Source organism: Xenopus laevis, chromosome 1S, assembly GCF_017654675.1.
Source record: "Xenopus laevis strain J_2021 chromosome 1S, Xenopus_laevis_v10.1, whole genome shotgun sequence".
In the NCBI taxonomy this organism is placed as follows: Eukaryota; Metazoa; Chordata; class Amphibia; order Anura; family Pipidae; genus Xenopus; species Xenopus laevis.
The window spans coordinates 165,312,862-165,336,092 of record NC_054372.1 but is presented as its reverse complement, the minus strand read 5'-3'; the positions used below and the strand labels follow the sequence as shown (position 1 = coordinate 165,336,092).

The following is a 23,231-nucleotide window of genomic DNA, read 5'->3' as shown; positions in this document are numbered from 1 at the left end:
CCCATTCTTGGACCATGGTTTTCGGATATATATTTAGACAGACACCGGCACCAGAAAAAAAACAGAAAATGTTTCCTCTTGTGTTTATTCTGTAATCCATACTGGTGAGTTGGTGCATTCTGCACATACTGATGGACACTGGGAACATTATTTACATTACAGTAACATACACTTCTATCAGCTGTTTTATTTTAATACTCTCTACAGTGGAGTGCTGATACCATGTGGAATATAGTGAGTACCTGGGTATTGGTTACCTAAGCACCTTTTACTACAACCACACACCTTCGGGAATTGTGTCCTGTTTCATAGTTTTTGTTTTTTTTTTTTTCATGGAATTGCTTTTGCCACTACCCATGTGCACACAACGCCTTTCATGTAGACAAGGAGAAGGAAAGGCATTAGAAAGGTCTATATAAATACACCAGTAAACCCTCAAAGTAATGCTGCTCTGAGTCCTCTGTCAAAAGAAACACCACATTTCTTTCCTTCGATTGTGTACACATGGGCTTCTGTATCAGACTTCCTGTTTTCAGCATAAACCTCCAGGGCTAGGGCTTGAGCATGCTCAGTTTGCTCCTCTCCCCCTCCCTCCTGTAATCTGAGCCCAGAGCTATGAGCGAACAGGGAGAGACTCAGACAGAAAGTGATGTCACACCAAGCTAATATGGCAGCGGCTAGAGAGGTTTACTCGGTTATGGTAAAGCATTCTGCAGAATAAATATAGCATTGTAGTTTGCACTATTGTGGGTAAACTTTCGGCAATAAACTTTTCTTCTCGTTTAAGATTCTGCCTATGTAACTTAGTGCAGTGTGTCCTGGCGACACACTTGTCCCACAGTTTGTTCTATAGAGCAATGCAATACTACACAGGGGTCTGCAACTGTCATTCTGCTCTCCCAAGTATCAAATATGCTGCCCTATGCCTGCCATACACACCATACACTTTTTTTACACATTGTGGTGTATTGGGAGCAGTTTAATATAAAATCTGTAGGATCTCTTGCTCCGTGGGACCAGTTACTGCGTCGTGTTTGAATACTCCTGCCCGTTTAAAGATGGGCCAGCTTTTATACACAGGCAGCAATTCCCTTTCACGCCAACCTGCAGGGAGACAAAAGCTACAGCAAACTGCCTAAAATACAGCGAGGAGACAATATGTGAGTTTTATATGTCAGCACATGCATTTCTGCTCCAAACAAAACCCTAACATTCGGCATTCACGAACACCAACACACAAAAACAAACAGATCTGCAAAAAAAAAAAATATATATAATGTAAAGCCTAAAGGGAAACTATGGGTAAAACATTTAACTACATGAAATGGTTAAAGATACATAATGTGTAAATAACAAGAACGTTCCCATTGCATTGTTTTCATTTAAATATAGGGTTGTGCTTGAAAAAAAGTTAGTGTTTCAAGCTGATTTATTGAAAATTGCTGCAAAAACCCTACTAGTTCTGCCCATCTGTTCCTCTTCCTGCAGCCTACTTTTCCACTCAGCAGAGGAGTTGGCAGCATTCAGCACCAGGGCTGGAACTGGGAGTAGGCACATGACTAGGGCACAAAGCTGGGGGGCACCAGGCACGTACTTTCTCTGTCGCCTACCCATTTTCCAGTCCCCTCTCTACCGATGTTTCCCCGTCGATAAGCGCTTTTGTGCATGTACGCTTACTTACTTCATTGCAACTAGGGATGCACCAAAACAACCATTTTGGATTTGGCCAAACAACAGAATCCTTCACAAAAGATTAGGCCAAACACCAAACCAAATCCTAATTTGCTTATGCAAATTAGGGGTGGGAAGAACATTTTTCTCTACCCATCCCTAATTTGCATATGCAAATTAGGAGTTGGATTTGGTTCGGCTGGGCAGAAGGATTCGGCTGAATCTTGAATTCGGTGCATCCCTAATTGCAACTATGTAGTCAGCTCTCCACCAGCCAGGACGCTCCAATTTCCAAAAAGCCTTGCATTCGGACATGCCAAGAAATAAAACAAGTGTGCAGGGCATTGTGGGAACTACTAATGTTAACAGCTGTGTCACATTTTGCTTGCACTGCTGGTAGAGAAACCGCATATCCCACCTCCGCCAGCTCACGCGTAGCTACATTTATTAATATCTACCTGCACAGTGATAGGCAATCCCTAGTAATGACTATTATTTCACATACAGAGCAGAACTCATTTTTACTCTTGCTATGAAATCACCCAGTGAACAATTCAAAAATTCTGCAAAACACTGAATATTAAATAATATCTGTTTGCAACTATGATTGAAACTATGATGCAAAGCTCCACACCTGTGATTAAGTATGTTGCCACCCAAGTGAATTTAGTATGACAAATGGCAGGCATGTGAGTGAAGATGACATTTAGTCGCTTCCCAATAAGGCAATATTACTTGCACGGGCAAGGGACGGCACCTGGAGCCCCCACAGAAGAGGACAGTACAAGGTGCATTGTGGTTGAGAAACACAAAGAAGAATAAAAAAAAAAAAAAACAGTTTGCCCTTTAAAGAAAGTTTTAATTTGTTCTGACATGTTACAACAACATTACATAAACCTATAAATAGAAGCTCGGAGGAGCCAATCCAATTGAAGCTACTGTAGTTTTCCGTCGGACGTTGAACAGTTAACATTTCAATAGCAGAGGAAAACGCTGTTAGTGTGAAAGAAATCAACTGAATTCTGGATTTGGGTTACTGTCAGACACTGAACGTGTAAAACATTTATTTATCACATATGAAATACATAGGTGTGTGCCACATGCACAGAGGAACTCAAGTAGAATATACCTTCAGAACAGAACATTGCATAAAACATATGGATTTGGTTACAGGACTATTTTTAAGACTTCTGGCAGAATGAATGCCATGTTAAAGAAAAGCAGAACTACATTAGAGACTCCATGTTGATTGAATGGGGGTTTCATAGATTGGTATTGGCTATGGAAGCAGAGAATTGTGGTTCTGATGGTGGAGAGTCACAACGGATTGCTGTGTAGCTTCCACAAGCAATACTGTAGAAAAAAATTCACTTTTACATTTGTTGGTAAAGCTCAATTGCCCAAATTAAAGGGCAAGTATAACCCACTAAGGCTGATACACTGAACACAGCTCTTTAAAGCCATGATATCCCCAGAAAAAGAAAAAAAAAATCTCCAGTACCAATAGATTAGTCCTGTAACCCAGAAGCTGTGCCTGCTACATACAGTTAGTGATAATGCCTGTACACACGTACAGCAGGAGATGAACAGCAGGTGCCATGTATAACCGCACCATTATTGAACAGTCTCTTTAATGAACAGCCATATGCATAAGAATGGGCAACCAGCGCATAGATATTGTTTTAATTACAAATCCCAGAAAGCCATGGCCCATCTAGAGAACTGCTGATTACCCGTCTGCATTATGGAACTATCACGAAAATAAAAAATAGAAGCTTCATCATACTGAAATCAGAAACTTTCTAAATATAATCTATTAAATATTCTGTACCGGTTTCTGAAATAAACCTATGCCGAGAGAGGAATAGTTTAGATAAACTTGATTCTCTTTATTCTCTCTTCATGCAGGAGTTGGGTGTCAGATGACAGATCAAATATATCTTATAGGGGGGCTCATTTTGCCTATAACATGAATTAAAGCTCATAACAGATTAAAATCACCACACATCATGTCTCTCTACATGCAAGATTTTTGCAAAAGGCAGTTATTTTGTTACATTCTGTTTGTACTGGAATCCGTTATTTGAGTGAGCTCTTATTCATCTGCTAGGAAATGAAGCCCCCTAATAAATATATATTGGATCTAACTGTCAATGACTATCTGACACCAAACTGCTGCATGAAGACAGAATGAAGAAAGATTCTGAGAGGAATAGTGAAGATAAACTTCAGAAACTAAGGTGAATCGTTAATTTATTGTATTTAAAAGGTTTCTTACTTCATTGTGACGAAGCTTCTATTAAATTTTCATTTTTGCCATAGTTTCCCTTGAAAAAGAACAAAAGGTGCAGATTTAAAGGAGATCGGTCAAAGAAAATAACCTACTATATGGACAGAAACCACCTAATGGCAAAGCTGTATACACATCTTGGATTTGTCTAATAAAGCCACACCCACTATCAGCTGTTAACCAACTGCATAACATGAGGGAGCTAATGATCCAGTCCTGGATATTTATTTTTTTTGAAATCTTAACACTGATAACCTGAAATAAGGTCTTAAAAAAGCCAGGCGCTTACCATGATCTCCCTTGTGACATGGGGTTGATCGCAAGCTCTTGGGTTCGCTGCCCACCTTGTCTAATAATTTTTTCACTTTCAAGGTGACAGATCCAATAATACTAGAACTAGACACAAAAGGGATAGCAATGCACGAAGCAGCAAGTACAGGCTGTCTGGTAGGTGGGTAGGAAGAAATTAGGAGAATTAGTTAAAGGAAACCCTTGCATAAATGATTAATGTAAGGCAAGTGTCACTCTGGGATGTCTGTCCAACTGCATTGGCCTGAGCGCAGACACAGGAGAGTGTGGATACCAGCAGATTGGCTGCTTCTCATTCTGTTTATACAGAGAATCAGCCCCGTGTGTCATCAGCTTTAAGGTTCATTTAGAACGGTACTATCTATACAGTAAACGATGTTACTCCTTGTGACCGTTCCCCTTTAAACATCTTTGCAATGTGTAACACCAGCTTTGATGTTAGGCTCCGGAAAGCAGATCCTTTCAAAGGCCATAGCTGAACCCCTGTGACAATTCTGGTTTACAGAAAAAAAAAAGAAATTCAACTTTCAATGCTGGAGGCAAAGTTTATTAGAGATACCAAATATTTTGGCAAACATTCCAATAATCACATCTGTAAACATAATGCTTCCCTTTTTCATTGGCATTGCTTACTGAAGGACAAAAATATCCGATTTTCAAGAATGTCAAGATAATGAATCATATACATCTGTTCCCACATGGAAAGAAAAATAAAATAAGTTCCAATGTAAACGGTTACATTGCATGATATGCAAGTTTGTGCTCTCGAATGATCACAGTATTTGTAACGTTAAATAGATTTGTAATTTAGTCTAGCCCCTGGCTCCCAGGAGGAAAAGAAAATTAAATATACATGTAGGTAAATAGCTTCTTTGCATATCTTATTTTTTCAAAAAAATACTCTATATCAGTATATAAATAGGTCACCTGTATGGTTACAATTCTTACCTTATTTTGTCCGAAAAATTCTATTGGTTAAACACCTTCACGAGTAGCATCCCCCTTGGAAATGAGGAGGATTATCAAAGTGTCAGTTCCCTCAGTCTCCCAACATTGCTGACACTTTTGAAATGGAAATGCTTCAGTTTTTCCCCAAAAGTAGTAAATTCATAGGAAAAAAAAAAAAAAAACTACAATAACACTTGCCAGCTGTTGAACCTGAGCGTTAGGCCTATTAAATAGCAGCAGTGATTTTGTCATGTTATGCTCACACCCACTCCACCCAGGCACGCATCCAAGCACACACTCAGACACTGATAGGCCATAGTGTGCTTCCCATTGGTTAAGAAATAGGGGAAGCAGAGTAGCCATTTTGCTACCTGAGTAAAGACAAGCAAACACCTTAAGGCATCCATTGCAGTGGAGGAGGGGGGGTACAATCTGCAAAGTTCAAGGTAAAGGCGGATGGTATTTAGGTAATCTGTACACTCTGTACCTGAACATTCCAATCCCTTTTTTTTTCGTTTTTTAGATACATTTTGTGCAAATTTATTTGTTAAACCTTCTACCGTTCCTGGGCAAAAGATTTGCATTAAAGGAGAACTAAACCCTAAAGATGACTGGCTAAAAATGCCACATTTTATATACTGAACTTATTGCACCAGCCTGAAGTTTCAGCTTCTCAATAGCAGCAATGATCCAGGACTTCAAACTTGTCACAGGGGGTCACCATCTTGGTAAGTTTCTGCGACACTCACATGCTCAGTGGGCTCTGAGCAGCTGTTGAGAAGCAAAGCTTAGGGGTTGTAGCAAATTATCAGGCAGAAAATGAGGTTGGTCTGTAATATAAGCTGATGCTACAGGGCTGATTATTGAAGTCTGATGCTAGTTGCACTGGTTTCTGTGCTGCCATGTAGTAATTATTTGTATTAATTATTAATCAGCCTTATGTTGTGACATTTATCTTCTATGTGTACTGTATATTGTGCATTGGTCCCTAAGCTCAGTTAAGCGACAACAGCACAGGGCAAGTGCATTGAAGCAGCAGAAAAGAAGATGGGGAGCTACTGGATCATCTTTGGAGGCATAGATCTTCCCTGCTAAAGGGCTGTGGTTGCCTTTGACTGGTAGAGAAGCCCAAAACACACAACGTATAACATTTCTAGCCTACTTCTGTAGTCAGGCTTTAGTTCTCCTTTAAGAGCTTTTTATCCAAAAAGCACATTATTCGCTGCATTATTTCAAATGAGCAGTTTATCATCAATGGTAGGCACTGCAAAAGTCAGTAGCTACATTGGTAGCCACAGATAAATGCAAGTCCAAAGAACAAGAAGGATGAAAAAGCAGCTTTTAAATAAGCAGGGGAACTGGAAAGAAAAAAAAAAAAAGTCTACTAATACTGAAACTTCTGAAAAGTTTCTTAATTCTAGCGTAACACATTTGGAATTTCAATAAATAATGTTATTTATTCACATCTTGATTAAGCCGAGCTTTAGTGCCAAGACTCAGCCCGTTGTTGGTCAAACTCTCCTATGAGTCTTTTAATGTGAGCGAGCTTGCTGTGCAGATATTCACATCTGTACTTCTCTTCAGAATAGTTAGGGCTCATCTGTAAAGGAAGAGACAAAGTATTAACATTGTTTCATCGTGAAACCACCATGCATGCCTGCACACAAAAAATTGTTCAGCTTTCAATACTGACCTCTTTTATCTTTCGATATTCCTGAAGGACTTCTTCATGTACTGTCTGCAAAGTAAACACAGAACCAGCTTTAAATGGAGGTAATCAAGAGAAGGGCAACTAAATGAGACTGTTGGAAGCTTTTGTTGACTCGTGAAAAAGTTAACTACAAATATAAAGGCATTCGGAAAGCTAAACTAGATCAGGTAGGTAATTTTTTTGGCCAAATGCTATACTTAAAGGACATGTTAACGCCCCAAGCAAAAATTTAATGACTTAAGAGCCTCTTTGAAATATGTAATTAGTTGCCACTCTGGTTGTTCCAAGGTTCATAGTAAGGTTGCAGCATCCCCTTAATCACGTAGGATTCCTTCTCCAACCTACTCTGCCCCCTCTCTCAGGAATTTCCTTTGGCAGTTGGCTCATGAGCATGCTCAGTTCTTCTCAACTCAGATTAATAGACAGACCCTCCAGTCTTAACAGCTAATAAAGATATGGCATTGCTGGTTCCCATAGAAACTCTGCTCTAACCATCTGCTCCTATTTTTAAATCCTAACCCCCCTTAAATCCCAACCTGATGGTGTCAAGAGGGAAAATGGCCCCGGGTGAAAGCAATTTTTTTAGGGAAATTTAGGGTCTGGCCACACGGGCAGATTCAGGGAGACTAGTTGCCAGGCGACAAATCGCCTCTTCTTCGCGGCAACTAATCTCACTGATCTGCCTTCCGCCGGATAAAATGTAAATCGCCTGGGGGCAGGCACAGAGAGCACTTCGTTTTCCGAAGTTGCCTGAAGTTTCCTTTTCATACAGAAAATCAGAAAAGCAACACGCTCATGCAACTGATAAATAACCCAATGAACGGGGGATTATAACTAACCTGAACTGCCGCTTGTACCTTCGAGCAGCAAAAGATCTGGCTTCAGTTGCCCTTCGCGTAAAACACAGGAGCACATACCTTATATTCTTTAGAACCAGGAGACAGACTCTTCCTTTGTGTGTCGAGTTGCATAAATTTCCTAGTCACATTTTCAACTCTGGCATGCAAGCTTCTATATTCATCATATTCTGAATTGAAGTCATCTTTGTAACTCTGTCTTTGCTCACTAGACACGATGACAGTGTATTTGCTGCAGAAGAGATTTGTCAATTTAGTCGCTTGAAAGGATTATTTTGAATACACAATTAAGTCGAGGTCAAACATTAAAAATGGTTTGAAAGAAGGGATACACAATGAGTAGCAGCTATTAAAAGAGAATTCAAATGTAGAGTGAAAAAAACCCTACCCTACATAGACCTCCCTCCTCCCCCAGCTTAGCTGCTACCCGAGGCAAATGCCCCCTAGTCTTCACTTACCCCTCTGTGCAGATTCTGTCCAGCGGAGCTCACGACAGCCATCTTCTTTTCTTCGAATATCTTTGGGAAGTGCCATATCTGTGCATGTGCAGTTGTCACGAAACAGAAAATTGCTCCAACTGCGCCCATATGGCACTTGCTTCCCATTTCACGACAACTGTGCATGCACAGAAAGTCAGGGAAATTGCGCGCTCTCATTCCGAAGATTACCAAAGAGCCGGAAGATGGCTGCCGTGAACGCTGGACAGAATCTGCACCGAGGGGTAAGTAAAGATTTAGAGGCATTTGCCCGGGGTAGCAGCTAGGCTTGTGGGGAGCGGGGGTCTATGTAGGGTAGGGTTTTTTTACTTTAGGGTTGAATTCTCCTTTAAACCGTACTTTACAAATAATACAGACTTCTGGGCGGTAGTCTGTGTAGCAGCATAATGGCTTCCATTTAACTTAGTGTAATGGTACATGTAGATCTTGCTTAGCTGGAGGAGAAACAGATATCACCACTTATTTATATTGCCTGCCAATGACTTAGGAGGATTTTCCTCCAGGAAATGTACAATAGCTTTTTATGCAAACATCTCCACCACCATCCACTAAAATTCCTCCTTTTAGTAACCAATCTATACCCCAATATCCGTAATAAAGCTTCTAAAGCTTCATCACATTTAGTAACAAATACGACCACAAAAAAAAACCTCTCTGCCTAACAAACATCAACTTACACCATGTAATCTGGTAATTCTGTAGTTGATGATGGATCTGATGCAGTGCAAGTGTCTTTCAATCCTGTAGAAAGATACATGGGTTACAAAATATACACTCGCTTCAGAACTTCGGGTTATTCCTAATCATATTACTGAGCAATAAATGATGCACAATTAGTTATATATGTCTAAAAAAAATACACAATGCCTCAGATTTTCATTGAATTAAAACTTCAAACAAATAAAATGTGGCAACAGACTTTTCCACAGGCATAAAGAAAAAGTAGGGGTTCAACAGGCCCAGTTGTGTCTTCGCTGAAATGCAATTTTGATTCAGAAAGAGAGATTACATTGCTGTAAGTACTGAAAGATTTTTTTACTGGAGTAGTTACAATTCATAATAAAAAGTCCACTTACCTTTTTGTGGGACTAAACATTTTGTATATTCCTATTCTATCATTTACACAAGTGATGAGAAGCTAAGACAATACATCGCATGCCTTCAGATTTAATAAAAATGGGCGTTCCCACCTAAAAGCTGGTCATTTACCACAAAACAATCATGTCTAACCCTGCAATACTGGTTTCAGGTATAATTAACATTGCAACGCCAATCTGCTATATCACATGTAGCTTTAAATACAGCAGTCTGGTTGCTTCCAATCGCAACCTCATACTTCAGAGCAGCAACTAAAACTTAGTCAAATATAAATCAAATGTATAAATCAAATACAAGTTTGCAGTGGAATTGGTTACTAGTGAGTCCCACATAATGCACAGGGTTAGTACATTAAACTAAAAATTAAGTACAACAGTGATCCCCAACAAGTGGCTTGTGAGCAACAAGCAACCCTTTGGATGCTGCTCTCAGGGGCCTCAAAACAGGTGCTTATTTTTGAATTCCTGGCTTGGAGGCAAGTTTTGGTTATGTAAAAACCTCAACAACTGCCAAACAGACTCCTGTAGGCTGAACAGTCCACATGGGCTCTACTAAATAGCCAATCACAGCCTTATTTGTCACCACCTGGAGCTTTCTTTTTATTTATTTTTTTAATGCTTGTGTTGCTCCCTGACTTTAAATTTGAATGTGGCTCACAGGTTAAATAGGTTGGAGACCCCAGATTTAGAAGTGTGTTTTGTATACCCTAAAAACGATGTTGCAGATGTATCAGTGTGATAAATATGCCATATCGATGGAAATGCTTATTTCACCCGACAGTAGCCTTAAAGCAGTGCCTTTCAATGTTTTCCCATTCTGGTGTCAAATTAAAATAGAGATTGCCACAAAAAAAGCCTTTTAAAGGATTACTAAACCCCCCACCCCCTAAACTTTCAGGCATTGCCCTCCTCTCAGTGATTAGTTTGAAAAAAAAAATAAAAAAAAAAACCTTTAAAAAAAAAAAAATCTGAATGCAGAGAAGCTCAGTGGAGCTCCCGGTTGCCGTCTTCCGGCTCTTCATATTGTCTTCAGGACTCAATGCCGATTTGCGCATGCACAGTTGAAGCAGATTCCTGACTTGGCCCAAACGTGCATGCTCTGGCAGGCTTCATATCGGTGAACAGACCCAAAGACCATATGAAGAGCCAGACGATGGCGACCAGGAGTTCCGCTTCTCTGCATTTAAGGGTCATATTTTTTTTTTTTTTTTTAACTAATGCAGATCGTGGGGGAGGGGGCCTGGAAACTTATGGGGGTCTTTTGGCAGGGTTTAGTTCTCCTTGAAGCCCATGGGAAGGAATAGAACCATATAAATATTGCATCAAAGGTCTGCATTTGAAAATCCAGCTGTACAGCGCTTCAGGGTGAGGACACATGGGGCGCTGCCCTCCGGTGACAAAGCACTCAATCACTTTTAATTGCAGGGAATGGGAATTGCACGGCAATACATTTGAATTGTGTGAAAGATTCCCATTTAATGGCAAAAATTACCACAAGAGAAAGTGCCCTGTGTACAATCACCAAGCTAAGAAGGGATGCTAATCAAGTTGTTACCCTCAGCACCCGAGTGCTTCTTTGCCTGGTTGGTCAAACTGATGAGAAGGATCCAGCTCATTTAAAGAGATTCTGTCATGATTTTTATGGAGTAGTTTTTATTTCTAAATTACACTGCAAATAATTCACTCTACAATATAAAATGTCATTCATGAACCTGCAAGTGTATTTTTTAAATTTACAATATTTGGGTGTAGGCAGCCATCTCAGGTCATTTTGCATGGCCATGTGCTTTCAGAAAGAGCCAGCACTTTAGGATGGAACTGCTTCCTGGCAGGCTGTGGTTTCTCCTACTCAATCTAACTGAATGTGTCGCAGTGGGACATGGATTTTTACTATTGAGTGATGTTACCAGGGAGCTGTTATCTGGTTACCTTCCCATTGTTCTGTTAGTTTGCTGTGTGTGTGTGTGGGGGGGGGGGAATGGAGGGGGTTTCATATCACTCCAACTTGCAGTAAAGAGTGACAGAATTTTTTCAGAGCACACATCACATGACTGGGGACAGCTGGGAAATGGACAATAAGTCTATCCCCATGTCAGATTTCAAAATTAAATATTAAAAAAAATTGGTTTACTCGAGAAATGGATTTTAGTGCAGAATTCTGCTGGAGCAGCACTAACTTTTCCCATGACAGTATACCTTTAAATTTCAATCCATATAGGTCAGGGTGGCCATCCTTTGACCCCCACATAGGCTCAGCAATATTTTCAGGCTACTACTGCATAGCAAACACCAACTGCAGTGTTTGTCAGGCAATTGTATGGTGCACATGATTGATTTGGGTGCCTTAAGTATTGCATTAGTAGCATGAAGACACGGGACAAAATAAGCCCTATGTTCCATTGGCACAAGGGGTCAACTGTTTTCTCTTATCGCTGCCTCTGCCTTATGGATAAGAAGATTACAGAATCTGAGTCAATTCCCTCTCCTTCCAAGACTGATGAAGGGAAAAACAAGGCTGGTTCATGGGTAAAAATGGTTAATTCCATGGTTCTGTAGCGTTTAGGGCCACAAACAGAAATAACAGTTGATTAAAAAAAACAAACAAAAATAAAAAAAAACTATAAATAACTAATAAAAACTATAAATATATTTAATATTAGAAAGCCAATTATGAATTGCTCTCCAGGAAGAGACAAACCTGAATATTTAGGAGGACTTGGATTATTTCCAGAATGATACAAACTAGGAATAGATATTGTTTCAGGTAACTTGGGAAAGCAGTTTCTCTTTGAGTTACTTGTCATATAAAGAAGTTATCTACAAATTTGCCAAAACATCTCGCTTTCGTAGCAGCCTATAAAAACTTTTCTTTACATACTACTAATTCAGAACCCCATCCTGAAACAACCCATTCTTTTGTATTGCATTATGAATAGTGATGAGCAAATTTATTCGACAGCCATGGATTTGCATCAAAATTACGAATTTCGCCATGTGCAAATTTTGGAAAATTTGCTGCGAAAACCGGCCACAAGAAAAACGCCTATTGACTAATGCATTTGACTCAAGAAGAATTGTCGCGCGCATAAAAATTGAGCCAATTGACTCATCACTAATTATGAATAAAGATGCTAAGGTGAAACACCTACAACATAGCGACATGACACTGAAAAATGGCTGAGCACTGATATCTGAAGCATTTAGAATATTAAACTATTTTTTGTACAAAAATATTTGCTAACTACCCAGCATAGCTTTACGCAAAAAAAAAAAAAAAAAAAGGCGGGTAAGCATGCAATACCTTTTTTCCTCTCAGAGGACGACCTTTCTTCTATTTTCACAATTTGTTCTTTTTTAAGGTGCACCGCTTTGGTTTCCTCTGCAGATTCAGAGTCCTGTTTTTTACGCTCTTTGTCCTTATGTTTTTTGGCTTTCTTAGTCTTTTTGTGCAATGTGCTACTTTTATCGTCTGTTGGTTCTGAAACACTCAATTTTATCTGAGTGGCTACTGAATTTTCCAGAGTAGTCCTAGAGGTATATTTTTCTTGCTGGTCCTCATAGGTGCCACTGTTCTGACTAAAGCTGTCCACTGGCAAATCCTGAGTACCCCGCCCCTCTGGAGTACTTGGAGAGTTGGAGTTAGAGTTTATATTCTGTGGGTTAGAAACTGGAAGGCGTGCAGTAGGAAGTGGTAGAAGGGATGGTGCGGCAGCTGCAGGTGGAGGAGGGTGTGCGGATTTTTCATTGGCCGAACTCAGATGACCATTCGTTGTTGGTTGAACTCGGTTTGTAAGATGAGAGATCCGTGGCTTTTTATTCATCAAAGGGTCAATAAATTCTGTATCCAGGGGTCGTTTCTAAAGGAAAACAAGCGTTTCCAATCATTGGATTATTTATAAAAATATATATATGTCAAATGAGAGAAACTTACAAATAATTTAACATACTGGTTGAAAGAAATTTCAGTGTTCCTATTGTGTCCTAGCTCAGTGCTAAATAAAAGATGAATCAACTTCTTTTTCAGCATGAGCTTAATAGCACTTCTGCTGAGCATAGTTTGTTTTTTTAATTCACAAAATCGATGGTTTTTGTTCTTTCTTGAGCTAAAAAAGGGGCAAAAAGGGACACAAACTACGCCATGTTTAGTCCTAGCAAGGTAGACAAGACAATTTATACAACCCTCCTCCCTTCCCCTTTGTCCCGCTGTGACAGTTCTGCTCCACCGTGCAGGATTATACGTTCAAAGATAAGCTAATCATTTACAATGCAAGGACCAACATGGAGTAGTTTAAATTTTACTTTTGACTTGCTCAGTTCAAAAATAACAAAAAGCTATTTTTTGTTATTAAAACATCTAGCAAAAAGTATGCTCAGCACAAGCCACATTCATTTACCCACTTGTTAAACAAGGAGATATACTTTCATTTAAGTGGACAATGGGAACCCACACAACGTGCAATGAAAGTTTAATAATTTTGCCTCCAATTCATGTACACATAGCTCTTCATTTATTTTACTATTTTTCAGTCTTTAAATACCTGGGAGGGAGATGATGATGTTGCCACTGGAGGTGAATCTGGTTGACTGGTGCTGGTGGAATTACTTTGAGACTGGTTAAATTTTCTGCACAAAAAGCAAATCAAAAATGTAATAATGTAATGTCAAAAGAAAGATGACAAAAAAAAAACGCCAATATTGGTGTGTGTAGTTAAATGTTCATATTGGAACCATTACAAATTTATATTTTAGGTAATGTATCCTTTGGAAGACAACTATTTCAAATATCTCCACTAGACAGAACAATGAGAGCGCTGGCTGAGAAATCCCTTGAATTAATCGTAACTAGAAATCTGCCCATACCCACATCAAATTTTCATGAAGGGTATTTTGTATTCTATACTATACTGCATGATCTTTGTCATGTGACCTCCTAAGCTTAACAGCAGAACAAAAAGAAATAAGTAGGGTTTTCTTTGAGATCAAAGCTGTTTCATGACCCAGGCTAAAGCAAGCAAATTCCCAAATACACAGCTACTTGTGGGATGATAAGACAGGGAAGGTGACAAGACACTTGGAACAACATTCACCATGGAATATGTAACTAAATTAACTTGCATAATAGTGTTTGAAAGACACTCTGGGAAAACTCAGGGTCAACAGCCATGAAACCAGCTGTACTATACGGAAATATGACTCTCATAGTTAAATGGAAACTTCAGTCTGCTTAAAGGGGTAGTTCAACTTTACTAGCGTCCCGTTTACCAATAAGATAGGGAGAAATATATATATATATATATATATATATATATATATATATATATATATATATATATATATATATATATATATATATATATATATATATATATATATAAATAAATAAAACTAGCCTCACAGAGCAATAGTTTTTGGCTAACTAGGTCAGTGAGAATCCCCATATAAAAAATATCTATTTAAAAACATTAGTAAGAACAGGACGCTAAAATACTAAGAACTAACATGACGGTGAATTATGATTTATAGTATTTAATTTGTTTTGATAAACCAACACATAGGATGTGTATATGGACACAAAATAGATTGTTTTGGGCAGGGCCCTCTTTCCTTGTAGGATTATTGGCAGCTTTGTATGTAAATCTATACATTTAATGTACACACCCATTCATTGTACAGCGCTGTGGAATGTGTTGGCACCTTATAAATATGTGATATTAACATTCTGTGTCTGGATGTAAAATAGCAAGGTTATATTACACTGGCGCCTCGCCTTAAATATATGAGTGCCATAATAAGTCTGGTTCTTAAGCGAAAAAACTAAAACATACCTAGAGAGCACTTGATCTAATAAATGTTTATCTACTTCCAGATACCCAGGCCAATCTCGCTGTATTTCTTTGAACACAAAATCCTTTAGAGTATAGGAATTGTCCTTGGGATTCAAATTGGCAACCTAAAAAAAAAAAAAAAAAAAAAAAAAAACCATGAACCAAACTTTAAAAAACAAAAAACGTTATGTACTTTTGCATTATGTGCTGTGCTCGTCCACAGCACCAAAAAAAAAAAAAAAAAAAAACTCAAAACACAGCCAATATATGGGAAAGTTGTAGCAAGGGACATCTGTTTACAGTCCCTTAAAACCTAGCAACATTGCCAGGGAAATTATTCCTCAATAAGAAATTGAACTAAAATCTCCTAAAAATAAAAAAAAATCCTGTGAGTAGAATATTGTGTGAGCTGTCAATAAATTTTAAATGAAACAACTTTAAGTTTTAATTCAGTGGGTTGAACAAAAAGATTGCATAAAAATGTGGGAACTAAAGCCTTTTTTTAACACTTCATTTCAGGGGCTCAAAAGTAATTGGGCCATTGACTCAAAATGCTATTTCATGGGCAGGTGTGGGAAATTCCTTTCATTATTTCATTATCAATAAAGCAGATAAAAGTCCTGAAGTTGATTTTAGGGGGCGTGCTTGTATGTGGAAGATTTTGCTGTGAACAGACAACATGCGGTTGAAGGAGCTCTCCATGCAGGTGAAACAAGCCATCCTTAAGCTGCAAAAACAGAGAGATCACATCCGAGAAAATCTACAGTTTGGTACATCCTGAGAAAGAAAGCACCGGTGAACTCAAAAAGACCTGGACGTCCACGGAAGACAACAGTGGTGGATGATCGCAGAATCATTTCCATGGTGAAGAGAAACCCCTTCACAACAGCCAAACAAGTGAACAACACTCTCCAGGAGGTAGGCTTATCGATATTCAGGTCTACCACAAAGAAGACTGCATGAAAGTAAATACAGAGGGTGCACTGCAATAGAAAGGCTAGATTGGACGTTGCTAAAAACATCTAAAAAAGCCAGTAGAGTTCTGGAAAACATTCACTGGACAGAAGAAACCAAGATCAACCTCTACCAGAATGATGGCAAGAAAAAAAAAGTATGGAGAGGGTGTGGAACAGCTCATGATCCAAAGCATACCACATCTCTATAAAACATAGCGGAAGCAGTGTGATGGCTTGGGCATACATGGCTGCCAGTGGCACTGGGACACTAGTCTTTATCCATGATGTGACACAGGACAGAAGCAGCCGAATGAATTCTGAAGTGGAATATTCTTGAATGGCCAAGTCAGTCATCTGATCTGAACCCAATTGAGCTGCATTTCACATGCTGAAGACAACTTCGGACAGAAAGACCCACAAACAACTGAAAGCCGCTGCAGTATGCAGAATCTGGTGATGTCCATGAGTTCAAGATTTCAGGCCGTCATTGCCAGCAAACGGTTTTAAACCAAGCATTAGAAATTAACATTTTATTTTCAGTTTTTTAATTTGTCTAATTACTTTTGAGCCCCTGAAATGAAGTGGTTGTGTTAAGAAAAAAAGGCTTTAGTTCCTCACATTTTTTCTGCAATCTTTTTGTTCAACTCACTGAATTAAAACTGAAAGTCTGCGGTTCAACTTCATCTGAGTTGTTTCATTTAAAATTTATTGTGGTAATGTACAGAACCAAAATTAGAAAAAGTTGTCTCTGTCCAAAGATGTATGGGCCTAACTGTATATACATATATATGCTAATGTACAACGCATACATCATTTTTAGATAATTCTTCAGATTACAGTGTAGCAGTCATTTTTGTAGGCCTTATTTTGCCCTGGGTTTAAAAAAAGCCTTGTGTATCGATAGGAATGTCACGATGAAGCTTAATATAGGGGATAATATTGGAAGGCTTGACTCCAGCAGATAAAGAGATGTGCAGTGTGTGTATGTTTTCAAGCCACTCACAGTTGGCTTAAGGCTTGTTCTCCATTCAAAGTGTAGCACTGCCCAATAAGGCTCTGCCTGAATATTCTAAGAGAAAATGATCAGCTTGCTGTAGCTAAGAATAGACTTCAGTATGCTAGTTGGGTATGATTAGCTAGCAGTATAGAAGAATCCTTGCTGACATCTAGAAAACAATGCAGCACAGCAGGAATGCCTTGAGCATTACTGGTAGGCTTCGGATAACTGTAAAATAAGGCTTCCAAACAATAAAAACATAAAAAGCACTGCAGACCATGAGTACAAAAGGACTTTTAACTTCCATGAAATATTAATTAGAAAATAAACCCTGGAAATACATAGGATGATAATGTATGCTGACTAAGGATATTTTACTGAACCTAGCATATCAAACAATTTTAAAGTACGAGGCTGTAGGAAAATACTTTGAAAAAGTTCAGCTGCTAAGCTGCATAAAGTACATTTTTGACATTTTTATTCACTTATCCTAGGGATCAAGGCAGTAGTTTGAATTACAGACTAGACATGGAGTTGTATAGAAAGATCAGCAATAAAACCTAGCCTCCAAATGAAGCCATGTTCAGTATGACAGTGACCACACCACTTAAGATATAATTTGTATGAGTGAGAAGGACATATCCTCTCATTTAGTGAGTTGGCCATCCATGTGGGAGGTAATATGTGAATTACTGGGCCAGTGCAGTGGTAAAGGGGAAATGTTCTCTGCACGCTAAGAAAACCTCCAGTCACCATCTGCAGCTGGTGGGATTTTACCTTGTGCCAGAATTCTAAATGGTAAAGATTGGAGTGACAGGGGTGTAAAGTGAGCATTCCTAGGCAAAAAGACCCTACCTAACTACAGCAGCATCTACCATCGAAACATGAACAAAAAGTACAACCAGCGTGCACAGGCATTCTGACTGCCACTGTTCCCCAGGAGGAGACATGCCCTATTCTTAATAAGGGTTAAGGGGGTTGTTCACCTTTCAGTTAACTTTTAATTTGTTAAACAGCAAATTTTCAATTGGTCTTCATTTTTTCTTTTCTTCTGACTCTCTGCAACTTTTAAATGGAGGTCAACTGACCCCATCTAAAAACAAATGCTCTGTTAAGCTGCGAATGTATTGTTATTGCTACTTTTTATTACTCATCTTTCTATTCAGGCCTCTTTTTCAAATCAGTACATGGTTGCTTGGGTAATTTGGACCCTAGCAACCAGATTGCTTAAATAGCAACCAGAGAGCTGTTTAATAAAAAGCCAAATAACTAAAAAAAACAAAAAAATAAAACCAACTGCAAATTGTCTCAGAATATCCCTCTACATCATATTAACAGTTAACTCAAAGGTGAACAACCCCTTTAACAATAATTTTATAGTCCTACAATTGTTTAATAAAATATACCGGCAAAGGTTGCTCTTCCTAGAAAGCATTGCTGATCTGTAGCCATGATTGCACTTGCAATATATCAAGAGACTAGAATCATGCCCTCAAGCAGCTAATAGCAAAGAAGCATCACCGAAAAAAAAGTTTTCGTTTTTCCTAAGCCAGTGTGATGTGTGTTGATGCAAGCGGAAAGTTTTGTAGGGTTTAGAACCTCTACTTATAAGGGAAAAAAATACCTAAACATAACCCTGGGAAGAATTTACTAATTTGGAATTAGTTAACCATTTGCATGTTAAGAGCTCACCTGTTGCAGAATAACTCCAAGAGAGTTCTTGTCTTTTTGATTAACTCCATCTTTATGTAATCGAGCCAGTATCTCTGGTTTTTTATAAGGCTTCAGTGCCAGCAGATGAATCACCCTCTCTCTATAGGGCCGCTGTGCAATTATGCTGCTTTGATTGGATTTTCTTATAGTGCTTGCAGGGTTAATGGGGGTTGATCTCTTTCGTTCTGGTGCTGTATCTAGAATATTATTTGCTGGTTTGCGAATCTGGACTCTCTTACCTGAAAAACAGTAAAAGTAAATTAAACAAAATGACAATTGGGATATAGACATATACCCAGGTGTAGGTCTGCTTTGCGGTCAGTATATAACATGGATGCCAAAGCTGAGTCTCAGCCAGTCTTTATCATGGGAAATTAGTACTAATCAATCAGGATTTAGATTCACCATCTTAAAATAAAAGTACTTCTAAAAACATGTAAATTAATTGTGTGCACGTGAACAATTATGCACAAAGTTATTTGATGTGCAATCAAGTGTAACTTTATACCAGCCTAGATATACAGACTGTGGAAACAACTGAAAATATGTCTAGATTTCAAAATTGAATATAAAAAAAAAAAAAAAACTGTTTGCTCTTTTGAAAAATGGATTTCAGTGCAGAATTCTGCTGGAGCAGTACTATTAACAGATGCATTTTGGGAAAAAACATGTTTTCCCATGACAGTATCCCTTTAAATTGTAAAATTCATGCATATAAAGGGGGCAAAATAGGTTCCAACTAACAGCCATAGTTTTTTACTGGTCTCCCAGTTGCTTCCATTGGTTCAAAAACCTTTCGAATCAGTGCTGCTGTGCTCCTCCCTGCCTTCCTTATAGGAAATAGCAAGGGAGGAGAAATTGCGTGCAGCATGATGGATCGTCGTGGTGTCGCCTTTTCTGAAGAGGAGCACAAGCAGGAGTTTCCGCAAGTTATTTCTTAATAAAGACTTAGCGATTTAAAAGTTTAATGACTTTTTTTTCCGTTCTACACCAACGAATTTTTTTAATAAAAAAAAAACAAAAAAACACTGATGTTACTGATCCTTTAAGACACTTTTTTGGTGTTACTGTTCCTTTAAGTTTATAGGAGAACACAAAGTGGAAGAACATAAATATAGCAGGGGTGTCCAACCTTTTGGCTTCCCTGGGCCACATTGGAAGAAGAATTTTTTCTGGGGCCACACTGGAAATACACAGAAACACGAACGATAGCTTTTGATTTATTTTATTGTAATAGTAAAAGAAAAGACTATCCTAAACCTAGTGAGATTTTTGACATTGTGTTTGAGAAACTAATGTATTAGGGTTCAATGGAAGTATTTGCAATTCTCAAGGTGCTCATCAGATCATTTTTGGTCTAATTTTAAAACTTCGGGTAAATAGGCTGCATTCGAATCTAAGTTTTAGCACATTCAATCGAATCAAAGTATATGCCCCAAAAAACTGATTTTTTTTTCCCCAAGTCCTCCAAATAGGTTCTAGGAAGTCCCCCATAGGCAGGTTTAAGATGGCGAATGGTCAAAGCCGAAGTTTTAAAGACAAAGTACATGATAAATTTTCAATATTCAAGCAGATTTTTTTCAAATTTGAATCTAATTTTGGCCTTTTCGATAGTCAAAGTACACAAAAATAACTCAAAATTCTTATTTTTTTTACTTCAAATTTTCACTTTGACCTTTGATAAATCTGCCCCTTAGTGTGTTCATTTTTGAAAAAATTGCCTAGAAATGTAGGCGCTGCATATATCCCTAGCATAGCGCCGATGCCGCTGAAGAAGGCTTACCTGCCTTTGTAAGTAACTGAACGCTCACTTGTTAACTGCTTTTCCTGCTCTAGGAAGCCACACACCCAGTGTAAAATTTAAACCACAAATGCACACAATTTGCGACCGCATACATAGGCTCTCTGTGCGTTACATTGCAATGTGATGTTTCTAGGATTGACGGAAGTTCAAGCTGGGCTGCACTCATATCCATCCTGGCCCGCATGCGGCCCTCGGGCTGGACACACCTGAGCTATAGTATCATGGTGTAAAAAGGCCACCAGATGTTTGCAAATGAAACAGATCTAAGACAGCTTATGATTCAACAAATATATTGCTACAGATACTTTTGTAAGATGCAATATTAATGTATCCAAAAGCATGGCCTACTGCTCAATAAAACACGTGCAATTACCTTTACAGCTTCGGCAATGTGGAAAAACAAGTTGTTCCTGTATTAAAGAACAAGTTGTAACAGACACAAATATATTGGCTGTTTTTCAAAGCTACGCACGAGAAGCAGTTTTACCTGCAATCAGAGCCGATTAGGTGCTTAGGGTGAAAAAAGATTAAACAGTTAGGGGGCAAAACAAACCTGCAGCTGAGCAGCCTGGAACACACACAGCATTTACATCATGCACTCGGAAACTGAAGCCTGACAGTTTAGATTCCTCTCAACACAGTACTGTTGCCACTTACTGCTTTAAGGTCCATGACACAGAAGTGTGTTTAAAGGGATCCTGTCATCGGAAAACATGTTTTTTTCAAAACGCATCAGTTAATAGTGCTACTCCAGCAGAATTCTGCACTGAAATCCATTTCTCAAAAGAGCAGATTTTTTTATATTCAATTTTGAAATCTGACATGGGGCTAGACATTTTGTCAATTTCCCAGCTGCCCCAGGTCATGTGACTTGTGCCTGCACTTTAGGAGAGAAATGCTTTCAGGCAGGCTGCTGTTTTTCCTTCTCAATGTAACTGAATGTGTCTCAGTGGGACATGGGTTTTTACTATTGAGTGCTGTTCTTAGGTCTACCAGGCAGCCGTTATCTTGTGTTAGGCACCTGTTATCTGGTTACCTTCCCATTGTTCTTTTGTTTGGCTGCTGGGGGGGGGGGGGAAAGGGAGGGGGTGATATCACTCCAACTTGCAGTACAGCAGTAAAGAGTGATTGAAGTTTATCAGAGCACAAGTCACATGACTTGGGGGAGCTGGGAAATTGACACTATGTCTAGCCCCATGTCAGATTTCAAAACTGAATATAAAAAAAATCTGTTTGCTCTTTTGAGAAATGGATTTCAGTGCAGAATTCTGCTGGAGCGGATTAGGATTGGTATTCGGCCGAATCTTTCACAAAGGATCCCGGGGGTTCGGCCGAATCCAAAATAGTGGATACAGGGCATCCCTACCAAGAACACCAAATTAATTTGTATTCCCTTGCTATGTGCACAAGTATAACATAGCAGTATACATGTCAGGTCCAGTATCAGAGCTGCCCCATACACGGGTGTGAGCTAAAGAAAGATTTATCAACAAAATGAGCAGTGTTTGCTTAGACGGAAAGGAAATGTACATTCAATAATTCCCAACAAACTTTAAAGGAGAACTATCGCAAAAATGAAAATTTAACAAGCTTCCTCATACCGAAGTAAGAAACTTTCTAAATACAATTAAAAATTCTGCATTGTTTCTGAAATAATCAAGTTTATACTTACTATTCCTCTCTCAGCATCTGTTTCTCTTCATTCCATCTTCATGCAGCAGTCGGGTGTCAGATGAATGATCCAATATATATTTTAGGGGGGCTCCCTTTCCTAGCAGATGTATTAGAGCATGCTCAAATAACTGATTCCAGTACAAAAACTGCCTTTTGCACAAATTCTGCATGTAGAGAGACAGGATTTCTGGTGATTTTAGTAGAGTGAGCTCTATTACATCTTTTAGGGAAAGGGAGCCCTCCTTTAAGATATTGGATCATTCATCTGACACCCAACTCCTGAATGAAAAGAAAATAAGAGATGCCAATAGAGGAATAGCGAATATAAATTTGATTATTTCAGAAACGGTACAGAATTGTTAATAGATTGTATTTAGAAAATGTCTTATTTCCATATGATGAAGCTTGTATTAAATTTTTGCGATCATTCCCAGATTACTGCCTCTGCATTGCTGTCATTTTAAAAACATTTCAAGGAAAAAAAACATTTTCAAACTATGGAATGGAAAATGACATGGAGAATGACATAACTGTGGTAGGTAGGAAGGAAAACAAGCGTTTCTTAGGGCAAGAAGAGATGCTGCTTTGTTGCCTGTAGGAAATAGTCTTTTCCACATATAAAGCACAGGACAATAACAGTTTTTTTACCAGTAAGAATGAAGCTATCCCCTTATATAGTGTTTTATACTTTACAGTGGTGAAATGGAGGAAAAATGCCTTCTGACATTTCCCATGATTATGATGGATCAGCAGTTTCTGGTCTTCTTGATCAAAATGCATTTTGGGGAGCTTTGACCCCTGCATGAGCGACTATTTACTGCATGTGACAAAATGCCTGCGTCAATGCAGCGCTATGTTGATTAACCCTTTCACTGCCAACCA

General features: G+C 38.7%; 1 protein-coding gene across 1 annotated transcript in view; it reads right to left on the bottom strand.

The window, feature by feature from the left end:
* Positions 1 to 4,795: 4,795 nt before the first annotated feature.
* ell2.S (elongation factor, RNA polymerase II 2 S homeolog) overlaps positions 4,796 to 23,231 on the bottom strand; it is a 32,562-nt gene continuing 14,126 nt past the window's right edge. Inside the window, exons 5-12 of the mRNA XM_041580462.1 lie at positions 18,851 to 19,110; positions 15,206 to 15,330; positions 13,919 to 14,003; positions 12,682 to 13,237; positions 8,961 to 9,024; positions 7,847 to 8,018; positions 6,912 to 6,956; positions 4,796 to 6,818 (exon numbers count right to left, since the gene is read on the bottom strand). Coding sequence (XP_041436396.1) covers positions 6,702 to 6,818; positions 6,912 to 6,956; positions 7,847 to 8,018; positions 8,961 to 9,024; positions 12,682 to 13,237; positions 13,919 to 14,003; positions 15,206 to 15,330; positions 18,851 to 19,110 — 1,424 coding nt within the window. The 3' untranslated portion in view covers positions 4,796 to 6,701. The remainder of the gene's footprint in view (positions 6,819 to 6,911; positions 6,957 to 7,846; positions 8,019 to 8,960; positions 9,025 to 12,681; positions 13,238 to 13,918; positions 14,004 to 15,205; positions 15,331 to 18,850; positions 19,111 to 23,231) is intronic.